Raw genomic sequence first — 15,814 nt, forward strand, 5'->3', positions numbered from 1 at the left:
AGGGTCTAGGCACAAGGTGATGAGGAGCATTCAGTCTCCCAACCCATCCAAGTCCTAAAGGTAAAGGTAAAGGCACCCCTGACCATTAGGTCCAGTTGTGGCCGACTCTGGGGTTGCGGCGCTCATCTCGCTTTATTGGCTGAGGGAGCCGGTGTACAGCTTCCAGGTCATGTGGCCAGCATGACTAAGCCGCTTCTGGCGAACCAGAGCAGCGCACGGAAATGCCGTTGACCTTCCCGCCGGAGCGGTACCTATTTATCTACTTGCACTTTGACATGCTTTCGAACTGCTAGGTTGGCAGGAGCAGGGACTGAGCAACGGGAGCTCACCCCATAGCGGGGATTCGAACTGCCAACCTTCTGATCGGCAAGACCTAGGCTCTGTGGTTTAACCCACAGCGCCACCCACGTCCCATCCAAGTCCTAACCCGGCCCAATCTTGCTTAGCTTCCACAACTGGGTAACGTTTATGGTAGTATGGTCACATGTGATTTAGTCATAAATCCAGGTACGCAGAGATTTTTCTAGGGCTGACACTTTTCACATATGGTACTAACCACCTCAACAGAAAAGGCAGCATTTCAGACACTTGTGATATGTAATACAGCAGCTGCTTGCTTTGCTGAAGTTTCACACAGTGAGGTATGCATCACAGACATTTGTGGCACATTTTCAATGAGATCTTCTCAAAGATGAAGTCACCTCTGTCTTTTTCACTAGCCTGATCCATAGCTCACTGAATGAGCAGAGGCATGCATTAATGATCAAAGCAGCTTTGAAAAATGCTGCTGTGACAGCAGCTTCTAATCAAATCACCATGGAACTAGTTTTTGAGGCCAAGGGAACTTTGCAATCCTGTTCCTTTTTACCTCTGAAAAAGGCCCATTACTCAGCACAATGGTATTTTTAAAGTAGATTTTGCAATGCAGAGTAAGGATTAAAGTGACAAGCTTTTCAGATCCTAGCAAACAGCTATACCTTACCGAGGTGATAAGACTTGTGTTTGAGTTGTAGCATTTCAGACTCTTAAAATGGGCTTGCATGATTTTATACGGGGTATTACACCTGTACACCAGCCTTTGCCAACCTAGTGCCCTCCAGATGTTTTGAACAACTTCCATTGTGAGACTAAGTATTCTGATCCTTTGGAACCTAGCGAGTATCTTTAATACTTAAAATATATGCCTAGGCTACTTTAAACAATATTCTTAATTACTCCGTTTTATATATACTGAACTACTCAGTATGCTTGCATATGTATGAACAAGTAAGTTTAAAGTGTTCAGGATTTATTTTTAAGTAACGTATTCCGGGACTATACAAAATTGCTTCCACTCTTCACTTTATTTCAAGGATAGCTTCATACAACTGACTTCTGAATATATTTCCCCAGCAAAACAGATTTAATTTTATGTACACTGTACTGAGTACAATTACAGAGGCAATTTGTATCAACCTTAATTCGGCTTCTCTTCATAAGTGTTCAGTTTTAAGAATGCAAGTGGTGTATTGTGCAGGAACACAATCCTACCATCCACAAATGATATATCATTTGCAACATGTATATTTCAGGAAAAAATACAAATATTCTGCTCCAGCTTTCAGGTAACAATGGCAGTATATTTAAAGTGATCAAGTTAAATACTTATGTACAGGTAAGAATATTTTAGTTCAAGAACAATTTGGCTGCATACTGCCACTGGAAGTAGTGAATACTAGGTTTTAGTACCTTCCATGTACAATACTTCAGTATCATCATAACACATCCGAGATTATGTATTTACAATGCTTCACAGTATTCTGTATCTTCCATCTGTCCTTTTTATCAAGAGTCAATGCAAAGTTTTACTTCTCAGTTATTTGAAGTTACGTATAAAATATTATTTCTGGTATTTGCCCATCTTCTATTGATGTACCATTGTTGTTACCCGGTGAACTAAAAAAGAAAAAGCAGGTTTTGCTTGAAGTGGGGGACTCGTGGATTACTTTCTTCAATCCCTTTGTGCCATAATGAGAATCAGGGCCCTAAAAAACAATAACAAGATAAGTTTATTTCCTTCTTCTTTACAATACTTTATAAAGTAAGCAGTAAAGTAAATTGGTGGCAAAGAATTACAATACCAGGAAATATATGCTACAGCGGAGATACTCGTTTTAGTAATGAAGAGGCTTATATTATATAAGCCACATATAATCAATACATAGAGTCCAGTTTTCTCATCGCTCATGTTTAAAATATTTACAAAATAATTGAGAATATCTTACTTTTAGGGTTGCACAAGCAGTGTAACACACAGTTGGCAGAATCTCTATAGGTTCTTTGAACATCACTCTGAAGGTATTGGCAGTTCCGTCACAGCTAAATCCAGTGTCATTCTGCCCTAGCGTCTGATTTTTCTCATATTCAATTATCTGCAGTAAGAAATAAAACAGAAAACACCCTGTGATTTTTTTGATTTAGAAACCACTTCCTACACATTTTATTAAGATGACCAGAACCTGATTTTTGCCACTGGAACCTGTTTCACTCTTCCAGCTTCTGGCTGAAACTGAAACCACAGCTTGGGGCTTCAACAAGCAAAGCTTTCACAACCCATAATGCTTAAATTGGGGTTCTAATTGGCACCTGCAATTAATACACAATCTAATACAAGACCTATACTAATAGTTTGTTTCAGGGCATAGTTCAAAGCAATCAAAACCAACTTCAGAAGCTCTTCCTCAGATGCTCCTTCTGTCATAGGTAAGACAAAAGGGGTTTTGCTCTGTCTATGGAATGCCTTCCCCAATCAGATTTGTCTAAATTTCTGTGGTGGCTCCCCATTTGTGGAATGTTCTTTCTGGGGAGGTTCAGCTGGCGCCCTCATTATACACCTTTAGGCGCCAGGTGAAAATATTCCTTTCCAACCAGGCCTTCGGCTGATTGACATCCAATACCCTTGTCAATGTGTTGTGGGAGGGAGATTATTGGTTTGTTCTTATTTTTACTATCTGCTTTGTGGTTTTCATATTGTAATTTTATGTTGTGCACCACCCTGACATCTATGGAGGAAGGGTGGTATACAAATTTAATAAATAATTATGATAAGATGATGATAATGATAATAAGTGCTTTTGAAAGTCATCCATTAAAATATTCTGGATTTCTTGATAACTATTTATTTAAGTAGTGGCCAAGCACATTTTTTTCTTCATAAGCCCTATAGTACCTTAACAGAAGATCTGAAAACGTAATTCACACAGAGTTCAGTAATTTAGGTAGTATTCCCCTTGAAATACTCCAGCTATATCAAGGTAGCAATACTCAAAGTGGGTGGGTAGGTGTATTCCACAAGCAAGTTCCAATATGGCAAGTCTGAATGGAAATCCAGTTCCATGGGACCATAAGTAAGAAACCCAGTTTCAGTAATCTACTGATCCAATATCCCAAAATGATGAAACTCTGAACAGACCATCCTGGCCAATTTAGTTAAATTAATGAACTATCTACACATTTTGGTGTCTAAGGAAAATGTGTCACTCATTAAGCACGTAGAAAGCATGATGGTACCTGTATATTAACTTGGTAATCTGTGGGTCCATGAATAGATCCATACAATCCAAATCCCACTATGGAAATCCTTCTATTAACGGTGAACCTTAAAAAGAGAAAATAAAGAATTTGTTGTTGTTGTTTAGTCGTGTTCGACTCTTTGTGACCCCATAGACAATAGACAGAAGTAAATGTATTTGAAATATGAAGAGAAAAATGTAATTGACTAGTGTTAAAATTTCCAAATAAGGGTTGAATTCCTAAACTACAGTTGTTTCTACCTTTATTTTGCACTGGAATAAGCTAGAAGTGTACAAATTCCAGTTCTGCCACATGCTTAAAAAGATACCTGTGCCAAACTACTGTCAAACGAGACCATATTTACCTAACAGATTTTCTTCTCCCTCACAAGCTTCATCATATGCCAAGATCTCCAGAAAAGATAAGCTCAGGCTTCTGTTTGTCTGACAAATAGGGGCAAAGGGCATAATCCCCTCAGCAGGACTCCCTCCCCTTCTGAATCCCCTCCCCAGAAAGACTTGCGAAGTCAGTTCTGTTCTCATTTTCTGAAAATGAAGTTAAAATGCTTATTTCATCAGGGATTCAGAGGGCAATATAGACTACTTTAAAAAGAAAAATAGGAACTATTTGATTTGCTGCTAGTAGTTTTATCAGTTGGGGGGGTTAGTGATTCAATTCAATTGTTTTATTCCAATGTCTGCTATCATTATTATTTACATTTCTTAGACTCCTTTCTCAAAACAATACCCAAGGTACTTACACAAACATTTAAACAATATTTCTAATTGTAATTAGTCTGTATAAAACCAACTCCTCCCAATACAAATTAACAAAATCAACACTGGAACAACAATAATAAAAGGGACAAAACAGCCCATCTCATGGTACTTAACCTGGTATTGTAAGCAACCTCTTGAACTTGCCTAAATGTTAGAAGCTTTGGCCCTTCTTTTAATGCTCTTTTATACAAGTATTATTTAACTGATCCCCATTATCTTTAGTGAAATACTACAAGTCAACACACAAGAGCATATGGTGCAACAGCATAGTGTGCTGAACATAAGCTTCAAGCAGTCTCTTCTGAAGAAGACCTCACTGTGCTTTTGTAAGCACCTGGGCCAGGATTCAGAGAGCTGTATAACCAGTTCTATGCACCCAAAAGAGGCACTAGGCTTTCTTTTTCCTTTTTAAACAGCAGCCACCCATGCCACATGGCAAGCTGTTTTTGAAACTTAGGGTACTTTCAACCGTACCACAACAGTTGTGGCATGGTATTTTGCTGGGTAGGCTCAACATCTTACAAAGCAAAAACATGTTTCCCCTAGTAGCTCTTTAGGTCCCAGCCACCATTAAGTAAATATATATTGAACAAACCGAGTGTCAAATAATAATCTATTGAATCGGACTAAGGGCCAATGAAACTACATGCACACAGCCTTAATGAATTTGACCCCAAACCTATCAGCCAGTGTTTACACCCAATAAGAAGAACATTTATTATAGGCAGAACAGTGCATCTTTTACCTAGTCTCCATGCAATCCCAAAGCCACAAGAGAAACCTTCCATGTCATAGCCCAAAGTGTGTTTATTTGAGCATCAATGTGCTGCCTACATGAGTTATCCAATCCTGTGTGAAAAGCCAAACAGCAGAACAAGCATCCTTAGCCATGCTTTCTTCTTTAATGTGTCTATGATGGCAGGGAAAGTACATGCCTTCATGGCCAGCTACTAAGTTGCTAACTGAGCAATAATATTTTGGAAGGTTTCTCCTAATTGTGATAGGCTAATCACACGAGTTCCCCTGAAAATGGACCAATACCTGATCCTGTCACTTGTTCCACTGTAACCCCAGCGGCTCTCCACTTGCTGGAATCTATTTATGCTGCATTCCTTTCCTCTAAGACAGCATCTTGGTCGGTCAATATAGTCAACTCTAGGCTTAGGGTTGACTGTAAAATGCAGAAAGAGATTTACTACTTCCCGATCTGACAAAATTCCAGACTGAGCAGGACCTGGAAAAAAAGGCAGTGCAACTGAGCTGAATATATTCTATATACTAGGAGGCCGACTGAGAAATGTTCTTGAGGCAACTATTACTTTATAAACCTATTTTTTTTACAGCAATCCCACTGCTAGATTGTATCTGTTTAACTTGGATTAACTAATCTGGGCTATAAACGGAGAAAGACCAACATGCTTCAAGAGAAGTCTGACAAGATCCAAATACTCAAACCAAAAAATAGCTTGTGAATCAAGCTTGTTATCTGCTAGCATAAGCTCTAATTTTTTTTAAGATAAAATTAATATAAGCATTGGGATAAAAGGTTTGAATGTCCACCTCAGCTAGTCTGAAATATGTTGTGTTAGCCACATATTTACTGAATAAGACTTCTTCCACAACATACAGGTTAGACTTGAGAACTATTTGTACTAGTAGTACTTTGGCAATTAAGATTTGTATTATGAGTGATTATTTTCCATGATATATGGTCTATAGATCTGTGTTCACACTGCCAAATTTGCCATTGGCAATAGACTTAAACAGGATGAAACACTTAAGTATTCTGGTTTAACTGGTTTGTATATTGCAGACACACACACAAAAGAACCATTTTAGCAGTGTGACTTGTGAAATAGGTAAAACCAGGTGTTTAGTTTTATATATGATTCTCAACCAGTTAAATCAGAAATATAAAACACAAAGTTATTACAATATATAAAATTAAATACATGTAAATTTAAATGCAAGGTGTTTTTTAAAAACAACAACCCTGAAACATCGTAATTTTTAAAAAACTGAAACATCATAATTATGGTCCTTTGCTGTGCCTAAGGCAAATATCCCAAGTGAAAAAACACATGAAGCCAACAGATTTGTTTTTAAGTGCTTCATCCAATGTTCAACCTCTGACATGACTAAATTGTCTTGTAAAAGAAGTAAGTTCCAGAGAGTTCAATGAGACTTGCTCCCAGGTAAATAAGCCATTATCTGTGGATGGTTTGTAACTTTTAGTGCAAGCTACTTTCCATTTTTTTACAGGATCTAAGTACTGCAGGATGTATCACACACATCTGCTTTCCATCCTACAAGAGACCCTTCCCATTTTTGAAAGCAGACAGCCTGTCAATGAGGCACAAATTTTGTTTTCCACTATAAAAATGATTAAATTAATTGAGGATAACTGTTCCCATAGGCAATTCTCATTATTGGCAGCTAACATCTTAACTGCAGGGATTAAACAAAAACTGAATGAGCAACATTACAAATATGATTTAACAAAATCTGGAGAATAAAGCTGCAGTCTTATGCAGATTTTCTGAGAAGCAGGTCTTATTGAGATCAACAAGGCTTATTTCAACATAAACATCACTGGATCAAGCTGCAAGAGCATCACAAAAACACAAAAAAAGTCAGATTTCTGAGCAAACAAAATATACTGTATTGTTTTCTTGCTACTTTTCTCGCACCAATGACCATGTTGTTAAACATAGATGATTTAATCTCTAGTAAAAGGGCCAATAGAACTGGAACCTTAGCACATATTTTAGACATTATATCTAAAAATATAGAAAACCTTTCATTTTTTGCAACAATGAAGCCAGCCATACAGTTACCTGCTGCAAACTCTTCAATAGTCATCAGTGGAAAGCGGATTAAGGAGAGGGCTTTGCCAAGCACTTTCTGCTTATTGGCAGATGTGACAGGCAATTGCTGTCTTTGACATTCTGCTTCAGCCCAGCGAACAACAGCTCCAAAAAGTCTGCTTTCACGAATACTTAGTGTGTCTCTTTCCAATACTGCACACAAAGTGTCTGAAGAAGAAGAATGAAGTTACTTGCGAACTGAGGACTCCATCCCCTCCCCACTTCTGCCCAGAAAATTCACTGCTATTGAATGCCTTTTAAAGTTACTACATAACCTAGCTTTCTCAGCCTATACTCCTTAAATTAATTTGACAATATAGTTGACACAAACTTTTTTTAAAAAAACTGTGCTGTCCTTCATCTGAAGATTACAGGGCAGTTTACAATATAAAACAAAAAAATGCACATCATAATAACAAACAATAATAATAATCCCCCGCACACAGATTACATAGGACCTAATTAAAAAGAAACTCAGTGGGAATGTGCATTCAGTTGGAGTGCAAAATCTAGTACTAATCTCCCCTAAAATGGTCAAGACAATCAGGCTAGCTTGGAAAGTTAAATGCCCAACTAAAATCACCCATTAACAAAGAATGTGGATCTTTTTGGATCAACATGTGAGAAGGGATAGCAAAAATACTATCAGTTAAGTTCTCAGCCTAGTCCTTCAAAAAGAACATAAATGGTTAGAGGGCTACTTACCTATATCAATATCTGTGAACCCTTCTGCACTTATTGCATCCATAGTACTTTTGTCTATGGTGTCAAGACAGAGACTAGCTAGTTGTGGTTCATCAAATAAACGAGCCTATGCAAGAGAGATTTACTTAGAATTATTTTGCAAATTCTGTATTGCAGGATAGGCTTGACAGCTAATAGAAACAGTTTCCAACATAAAATAACAAAAAACAATTTCTACAAAACCAACCTTAATTTCACACTGCTGCTCCCAACATTAATATGTTTTGTAAACAAAACTCCATTTGCTACCTTCAATCCTTGCTTGCTTTACTTCTATCAACAGTGACACAAAGCATGACTAATCAGGGTTCCCATTTAATACCAGTTTAAAATCTTGGTTATGAGCTGGCTTCAACCCCTTAGCAACTGGTTACCCTAAGCAGCCTTAACTGTGGGTGGTGGGGGAAAATAGTCACAACTATGGTAGAAAAGATTTCCCTACCGGCTCCCAGGTCTTCACTGCAGTTAGAAGTGTTTCTGAACTAGCTCTGGGGCATACACAGAATCCTATGCATGCTTAATTTTCAGTGAGTCTAATGGAACAGTGCCTGATAGGCACCAATCTTTAAGAACTGTTAAACATTGTAACTCGTATAGGTTATAGGAGGATGAATTTGATTCTGATACACCAGAGGCTTATAACACTGAATATCAGAAACCACCAAGCTTCACGCCATTTTCTTCCAATAACAAAAGATGAAAAACTTAACAACTGATCACTAGCTCATACTGTATTTATAAAACAGTCCTGAATGCTAAGCAATTTGTCTTTCCACAGTGTTGTTCACAACACACACACACACACACACACACACAGGCTGAATCGGGATCATGAGCAGGAAGCCTTACTCAAATGTGTGAGTTATCATAATTTCCATATTCCAGCATCATTCACAACTGCTTTACTGCGTACATGTTTCTAAGTAAGACGTGCTCAGATCTACGCAATTAGGGAAGTAACAGACACATATTTCCAGTTAGCTCATTAAGTATGCAAGTCGGCAGGTTACCTGAGTAAGCAGCATAAAGGCATTGTCTGCCCGAAGGTGCTTAGTGAGAAATTCAACACAATGAGCTTCTAAAGCTGGGACAGCGTACTTCTTGGCTGTGTAGAGAGTGGTCATAACGGTTTCGGGACCAATCTGAACTTCATCTGAATACAAAAACCTAGGAATCAAAGAAGAGCAAGTTATGAGAACAGTGCTTGATGACAATTAAGGCAGCCACCCTTTATAACATGAAAGGACCATTGAACTTACTTTGAAGTACATACACATAGCACTGAGCTGAAAGTCACTCAAGATCCTAATATCCTTTGTTCTGCAGAGCTGGTTCTACAGCATATGACAGGCAATCCTACCCCAAATATTAACGGACAATCTTGACTATCTGCAGAAAGTCAGCAGCTTTACAAACCTGAAAGGTCAGAGATTGCCTTACGATGCAAAAACAGACCAGAAATACTACATTCCTAGAAGAATGGTTTAGAGCTTCTTTGTTACTGACTAGATATAAACTCAGATTCAAGTATTTTGACTTCCAACTATTTTCATCTTGGGCTCTTAGGCTGCATCTTCCAGATCATACACACCACAGCAGCATCTCCACACCCAAATCTATATTCTATTCAAAATCCACACCAAAACTCTGATCCGCAATAACTGGTTTGAATGAGGAGTTAACATAAAAGGTCAGGCACTAGACAATTCTCTCTGCCGTGCAAAAGAAAAAACTCAAGATTGCAATACCATCTTGTGCAGAGAACAAGCACTGCCAGTTGCTTGACACCACAAGACCTCTATCCATGTCCTCCAAACAGGGAGTGAGACTTCACCAATAGATCTATCAATGCACTCACAGAGGGAGTGTACACTAAATCTTGTGCAGCATGACTTTTTACACAATACCTGGAAGAAGCAATTCCAGGATTGCCATAACTGGCATAATTAAGTGAAGCAAAACCCAACACAGTAAGCCCCTGGTTCAAATCTTCCCTCACTAAGCCACTGACCAGAGGGTCTTTCAGGAAATCAAAATCTGTGCCACAGCCTCCAAGGTCACATTCCACAGACCAGGTTACATTTGTTTATTCATAACATTGATTTATATGTCAGTCTTGAATTTAAGCGGTCCCTTGATGGTCACAGGTGACAAGGAGTTCCAAGTGCAGTGACAGAGATGGGATGGAAGACTCTATCCCTCTTTGGCACCCAATAATACGAATCAAGCAAGCTGTCAGAGGAAGAAAAACCCGTCCACCACATCCATATGTGCAGAAAGTTAAACTATGGAATCAGCTACCTTAGAATATGGTTAGGGCCACCAACTTAGATGGCTTTAAATGGGGAAGTAGACAAATTCATTAAGGGTAATAGGCTACAAGTTATGATAGCTGTATATTCCTTCAAGTATCAGAGGAGGTATGCATCTGAATGTTAGTTGTTGTCCCATAAGCAGTTGGTTGGCCAATGCAGAAAACAGGATGCTGGACAAGTTGGTCCTCTGGTGTGATCCAATAGGATGGTTCTTGTTTTCTTAAAATGCTGCTGTAGAAAGGACAGTTTCCACTCCCTCCTATACTTATGGTATAGGAGGTATGTGGTATGGTATAGCTTATGGCAGTCCAGCTACTTTTGTTGATTATACTCTAAGAACTGCATAGCCACAAGCAAGTTGGGATGTAAATGTCTATATAAAATAACTATGAACAAATATAAATTATTCAATAAAACATGCTATTTATTTTTACAGGTGTAAAATACTATAAAATATAAATTTAGCACCATAACAACATGAAAAGGGTCCTACTGGATTAATAGCCTTCTCCCATTGTTGTTCCTCACAAACTGGTAGTCAGAAGCATACTGTGTCCAATACTGGGAAACATAGCCATCATGCTAGCCACAAACAACTGGCTGCCCAACCCCATTTTTATAGCCACCTAAGGCAATACCCACACCATAAATTTAAAGCACTATGCCACTTTAAACGGTCATGGCTCCCCTCATGAAGAATCCTGGGAACTGTAGTTTGTTAAGGGCACTGAGCGTTGTTAGCAGACCTACCTATTCCTTTTCCAGAACTACAATCCCCCAACAACTCTGGGAACTGCACCTCTGGGAGGGGAATAGAATCATAGAGTTGGAAGGGACCCTGTTTGATCGTGTTGGGAGCCGCTCAGTGGCTGGGGAAACCCAGCCAGAAGAGCAGGGTATAAGTAATAAATTTATTATCATCATCATCTAGTCCAACCTCCAGCAATGCAGGAATATGCAGCCATCCCACACAGGGAGCGAACCTGCGACCTTGTCAGCACCATGCTCTGACCCACTAGGGATGTGGGTGGCGCTGTGGTCTAAACCACCGAGCCTTTTGGGTTTGCCGATCAGAAAGTCGGCGGTTCGAATCCCAACGACAGGGTGAACTCCGGTTACTCTGTTGTCCCAGCTCCTGCCAACCTAGCAGTTTGAAAGCACATCAGTGCAAGCAGATAAATAGGTACCACTGTGGCGGGAACATGAACGGTGTTTCCATGCGCTCTGGTTTCCATCACGGTGTTCCATTGTGCCAGAAACGGTTCACTCCTGCTGGCAACATGTCCCAGAAAGCTCTCTGTGGTCAAACGCCAGCTCCCTTGCCCTAAAAGCGAGATGAGCGCCACAACCCCATAGTCGCCTTTGACTGGACTTAACCGTCCAGGGGTCCTTTACCTTTTACCTCTAACCCACTGAGCTATCCAGCTGATGGAAAGGGGGGGTCTCCTAAGAGCTCTCAGCACCCTTAACAAATGACAGCCCCACAATTCCTTGGGGAGAAGCCCAAGGCCTTTTTTTAAAGCGGTATCATAGCGCTTCGAAGGATGGTGTGGATGCGGCCACATCTTGACAATGCCTCGTGCACGGAGCGTATATCCAGCAGCCACCGCCGTCGCGACCCACCCACCCTTCCTCCCTCCTCGACGGACCTGAGCAGGGCGAGGAAAGCGGCGGGCTCCACGTCGGGCAGCTCGATCTCGGCCGAGGTGGTGGCCATGCCGCCGTTGAACATGGCGTCGAAGACGGCGCTGCCGGCGGCCAGGACGAAGCGGTGCGCGGGGATGCGTTGCTGGCCCGGCCCGGGCGCGCCTCCTCCGGCCCTCGGCCCGCCTTTGCCCACCACGAAGCGCACGTCGCTCAGCAGCTCGTTGGCGAAGAGGAAGGCGAAGCGCTCCCGGAGAGACCGCTTCGTGGCCTGCCAGTTGTACACCGGCTCGCGCTGCACCACCACGGGGGCCACGGCCGGCGACGACGACGAGGCCGCCACGGCGACGCCAGCCGCCGCCGCCGCCTCCGAGGGCCCCGACGACGCTGTCGCCTCAGGGCCGCCCGCGGCCGCCATCGCGAACCCTCTTCAGGCCGGCGCACGCGCACTCGCGGCCTCTTGGCTCACAATGGGTGGCCCCTTTCTTCACGCTGCGCCGGCGCGGCGTTACGTAGGCAGCGCAGCGACGCACACCCGGGCTTGGTGCGCCCGAGGCGAAAGCTTGAAAGCGCTTGCGCACAACTCACAGAGATAAAATGGGAGAGAAGCATTCCATTGTGCGAGTGGGTCGTTTCGTGGTTCACTTTGGGGAAAGGGAGGGTGGGCGTTTGTATTCCGCAGAAACCAATAGAGTTGACCAGTGGAGAGTTCCTGCACATTCTTATTCAGGTTTTGTTTTATTGTTGATTTTAATTTTTGGTTCCTCGGCGTTAATAAAAAGAAGTCATGCCCATCCCTAGTCATTATTCCCATATTGCCAGTGGGGGCCCTGCGAACTAATCCACTGGTAGCCTGACACTTTTCCAAGCTGGGAATCAGAATGGGAGCATCTCCAGCATCGCACAGGGTTCTTCGCATAGCTGTCAGCTTTTCCCTTTTCTTGCGAGGAATCCTATTCGGAATAAGGGAATCTCCCTTAAAAAAAAGGAAAACGTTGACGGCTATGGTTCTTGGGAGGGCAAAGTGAAATTGTCTCCTCGGAAGGAGGATAATATTCAGACATAGGTAAACGTGATTCTATAGGCACTAAAACATATCCCAAGTTACTTCTTTATTTAAAACATTCCCTACATGCTCTTGATTGCAAATGCAATTCCAAAGCAGCTTGCAAGTGGCACCTCATTCGCCTCACACAGAGTAGCAACAAGAAATTAAATGTGGGTGGCGCTGTGGGTTAAACCACAGAGCCTAAGGCTTGCCGATCTTGGAAGGTCGGCGGTTTGAATCCCCGCGACGGGGTGAGCTCCCATTGCTCGATCCCTGCTCCTGCCAACCTAGCCGTTCAAAAGCACGTTGAAGTGCAAGTAGATAAATAGGTACCGCTCTGGCGGGAACGTAAACAGCGTTTCTGTGCGCTGCTCTGGTTCGCCAGAAGCGGCTTAGTCATGCTGGCCACATGGCCCGGAAGCTGTACGCCAGCTCCCTCAGCCAGTCAAGTGAGATGAGTGCTGCAACCCCAGAGTCGGTCACAACTGGACCTAATTGTCAGGGGTCCCTTTACCTTTACCCAACTGCTGACTATGGCCACTGACAGCAGAACAGGGAGAGAAGAAATTTTGGGCAGCCCACCCCACCCTGCAGTGTGACCTGCACCACCACAAAATCTGCTCCAGAGGGTTGGGCAAACATTCAGAGCAGATTTAGGTGGGGGCAGTTTTTTTTTTTTTAAAAAATATTTATTAAAGTTTCAAAAAAAGTTACAAGAATAAAAACAAAGAAAAGAAAAAGAAACAAAAAATACAAAATACAAAAAAGTAGAAACAATTAAAAACAAGTCAACCTTTCCATGTCTTAACTTTCATTTACTTGTTTCCCTGACCTCCTCACACCTCCCTGTTTTGTATTCTAGTTCAATTAGTTATTTCAGCAAATCCTTTCCATTTTTACTTTTATCTTAATAATTTATCTTAATATATTATAACTTTACATTCTCACCTGTTAATAATCCATCTTTAAATACTCCTTTATAACATTACTGCTAAAACCACATAACTTCATTCCAACATCCTTCTAACATTCCTTAATTTTACAATATTTCTGTAAATAGTCTTTAAATTTCTTCCAATCTTCTACCGACTCTTCTCCCTGGTCTCGTATTCTGCCAGTTCATTTCCACCAGCTCCATGTACTCCATCACCTTCATCTGCCATTCTTCCCGGGTGGGTAAATCTTGTGTCTTCCAATACCTCGCGATGAGTATTCTTGCTGCTGTTGTCGCATACATAAAAAAGGTTCTTAGGTGGGGGGCAGTTTGGCACAGTGGGGAGATCACTGAAAATTGCATCCCACCCTGTTATGGGCGTAGCCAGGATTTTTCTTGGGGGGGGGGCAGAACCAAAGTGATTGATCAGTTTGTTAGGTATTTCTGTTGTTTTACTTGATGGGGGGGGCAGCTGTTCCCAGCTCCCCCTTGACTACGCCCATGCGCCCTATTCCGCTGACAGATTCCATTCCATCAGCAGACGGTCACCACTGGATATCACTGTATGCATGTCCAATGCTCTATTCAGAATTCTCTTTAGCAGCTTTTAAAAGATGGATACAGCATAAGAGGGATGAGAATTATCAGCTATTTGCTGTTCCAAATGTTTTGTAACTGGAAACATAAATGTGTTTTGCCAGCATAACATGCTGTTGGGGCACATGGCTGACATTTCCCCTAGAGTGAACTCTGTGTTATCAGAAAATGATAAAATTATTTATTTAAGGACAATTTTACTGGGTCTCACTCGGTGCTTGTTATGGCTTTGTATTAAGCTGGCTTTCAAGGAAGGTGAGATTGTGGAGTGGGATACGTAAGAACATAAAAAGTGAGGCCTCCAGGAAGTCAGCAAGCAGAAAACAAAATCAATAGTCCTCAATAGTTTCAAGTGTGACCTTGTTTAGAAGGTTGACACTAGGATTGAAACTAGGGTTTGGCTTGCCATTTTTAGTTTCTGTCTGAAGCCAGTGTTCTTCCTAGCGGGTCTGACTCCTTTAACCTTGCACAATGATTTTTGGTCAACCTGGAAAAAATATTTATTTGCAAAGCTGCAATGTTATGGGCGTTTCATAGGTTACCTTATCCCTATGGGAGACGAACTGGACAGAGCAATACTTGGGCAACGTGCTGCAGAAATTGAACACCAATATGACTGAGGCTTAGTCTCAAATAACATGCAAATTGATGGAGGACTACAGTCCTATAAACCCAGCAAACTACATTCGCAAGTTCCCTGTTCGAAAACACCACAGAGCTTTTACTCTGGTAAATGTTCTTCCATCAACAGTTCTGGAGGGGAGGTTCCAAAAAAATCGCCTACTGTCCCTGTGAATCTGGAAATGTAGAATTGATAACTCATGTTCTTATGTGTTGCACATTTTCTTGTGATATATGTCAGATTTTTATTCAACTCTTTTTTAAAAAAACTAGGACAATTGAATGCATTTCAGCCATTTTCGGTTTTTTGAGACATCTCTCTATTCCAAGGGGGCTAACTGTTGTGTTGCTGCATGTACAACTCACCAGGGACTGATTTTACCTGGTTGATGACACTGTTTTCTATGCTTGGCATTTTATAGTACTTTTACACACCACACCGATGTCCAAGTAGTGCGAGACTCCAGGGGTTCTAGCCACTTACCTGGCGTTCAAGTTTCCTTTGGAAATGAGGCACAGCAGAGACTGTGGTGTCTTTATGATGTATGGTTTATTTATACATATATACAACCTGGGCCTATTATTGAGGGATTCAAAGCATTACACTTCAAGAGTCTCTCCCATTGCTGCAGCCTTCCATTCAAACAGGCAGCCCACATTGTGCTTTGGCCTCCTTCGACAGCTATTTGCATTTAACAGACTGACACCTTTCC

At 41.5% G+C, this 15,814-nt stretch overlaps 1 protein-coding gene and 1 long non-coding RNA gene across 2 annotated transcripts in view; both read right to left on the minus strand.

The window, feature by feature from the left end:
• The window catches only part of LOC310831819, a 186,051-nt gene that overhangs the window by 165,731 nt on the left and 4,506 nt on the right, over positions 1-15,814 (minus strand). The window lies entirely within an intron of this gene.
• BTBD1 (BTB domain containing 1) lies at positions 1,325-12,430 on the minus strand. The gene is made up of 8 exons (XM_083712758.1): positions 11,907-12,430; positions 8,953-9,109; positions 7,904-8,009; positions 7,169-7,366; positions 5,373-5,565; positions 3,550-3,637; positions 2,265-2,411; positions 1,325-2,024 (listed from the first exon to the last, which is right to left on the minus strand). Exons 1-8 carry the CDS (start codon positions 12,317-12,319, stop codon positions 1,866-1,868), a joined length of 1,461 nt encoding a protein of 486 aa, XP_083568884.1. The 5' UTR covers positions 12,320-12,430; the 3' UTR covers positions 1,325-1,865.

The sequence above is a fragment of the Podarcis gaigeae genome (assembly GCF_964106915.1).
Source record: "Podarcis gaigeae genome assembly, chromosome: 14".
Taxonomy (NCBI): domain Eukaryota; kingdom Metazoa; phylum Chordata; class Lepidosauria; order Squamata; family Lacertidae; genus Podarcis; species Podarcis gaigeae.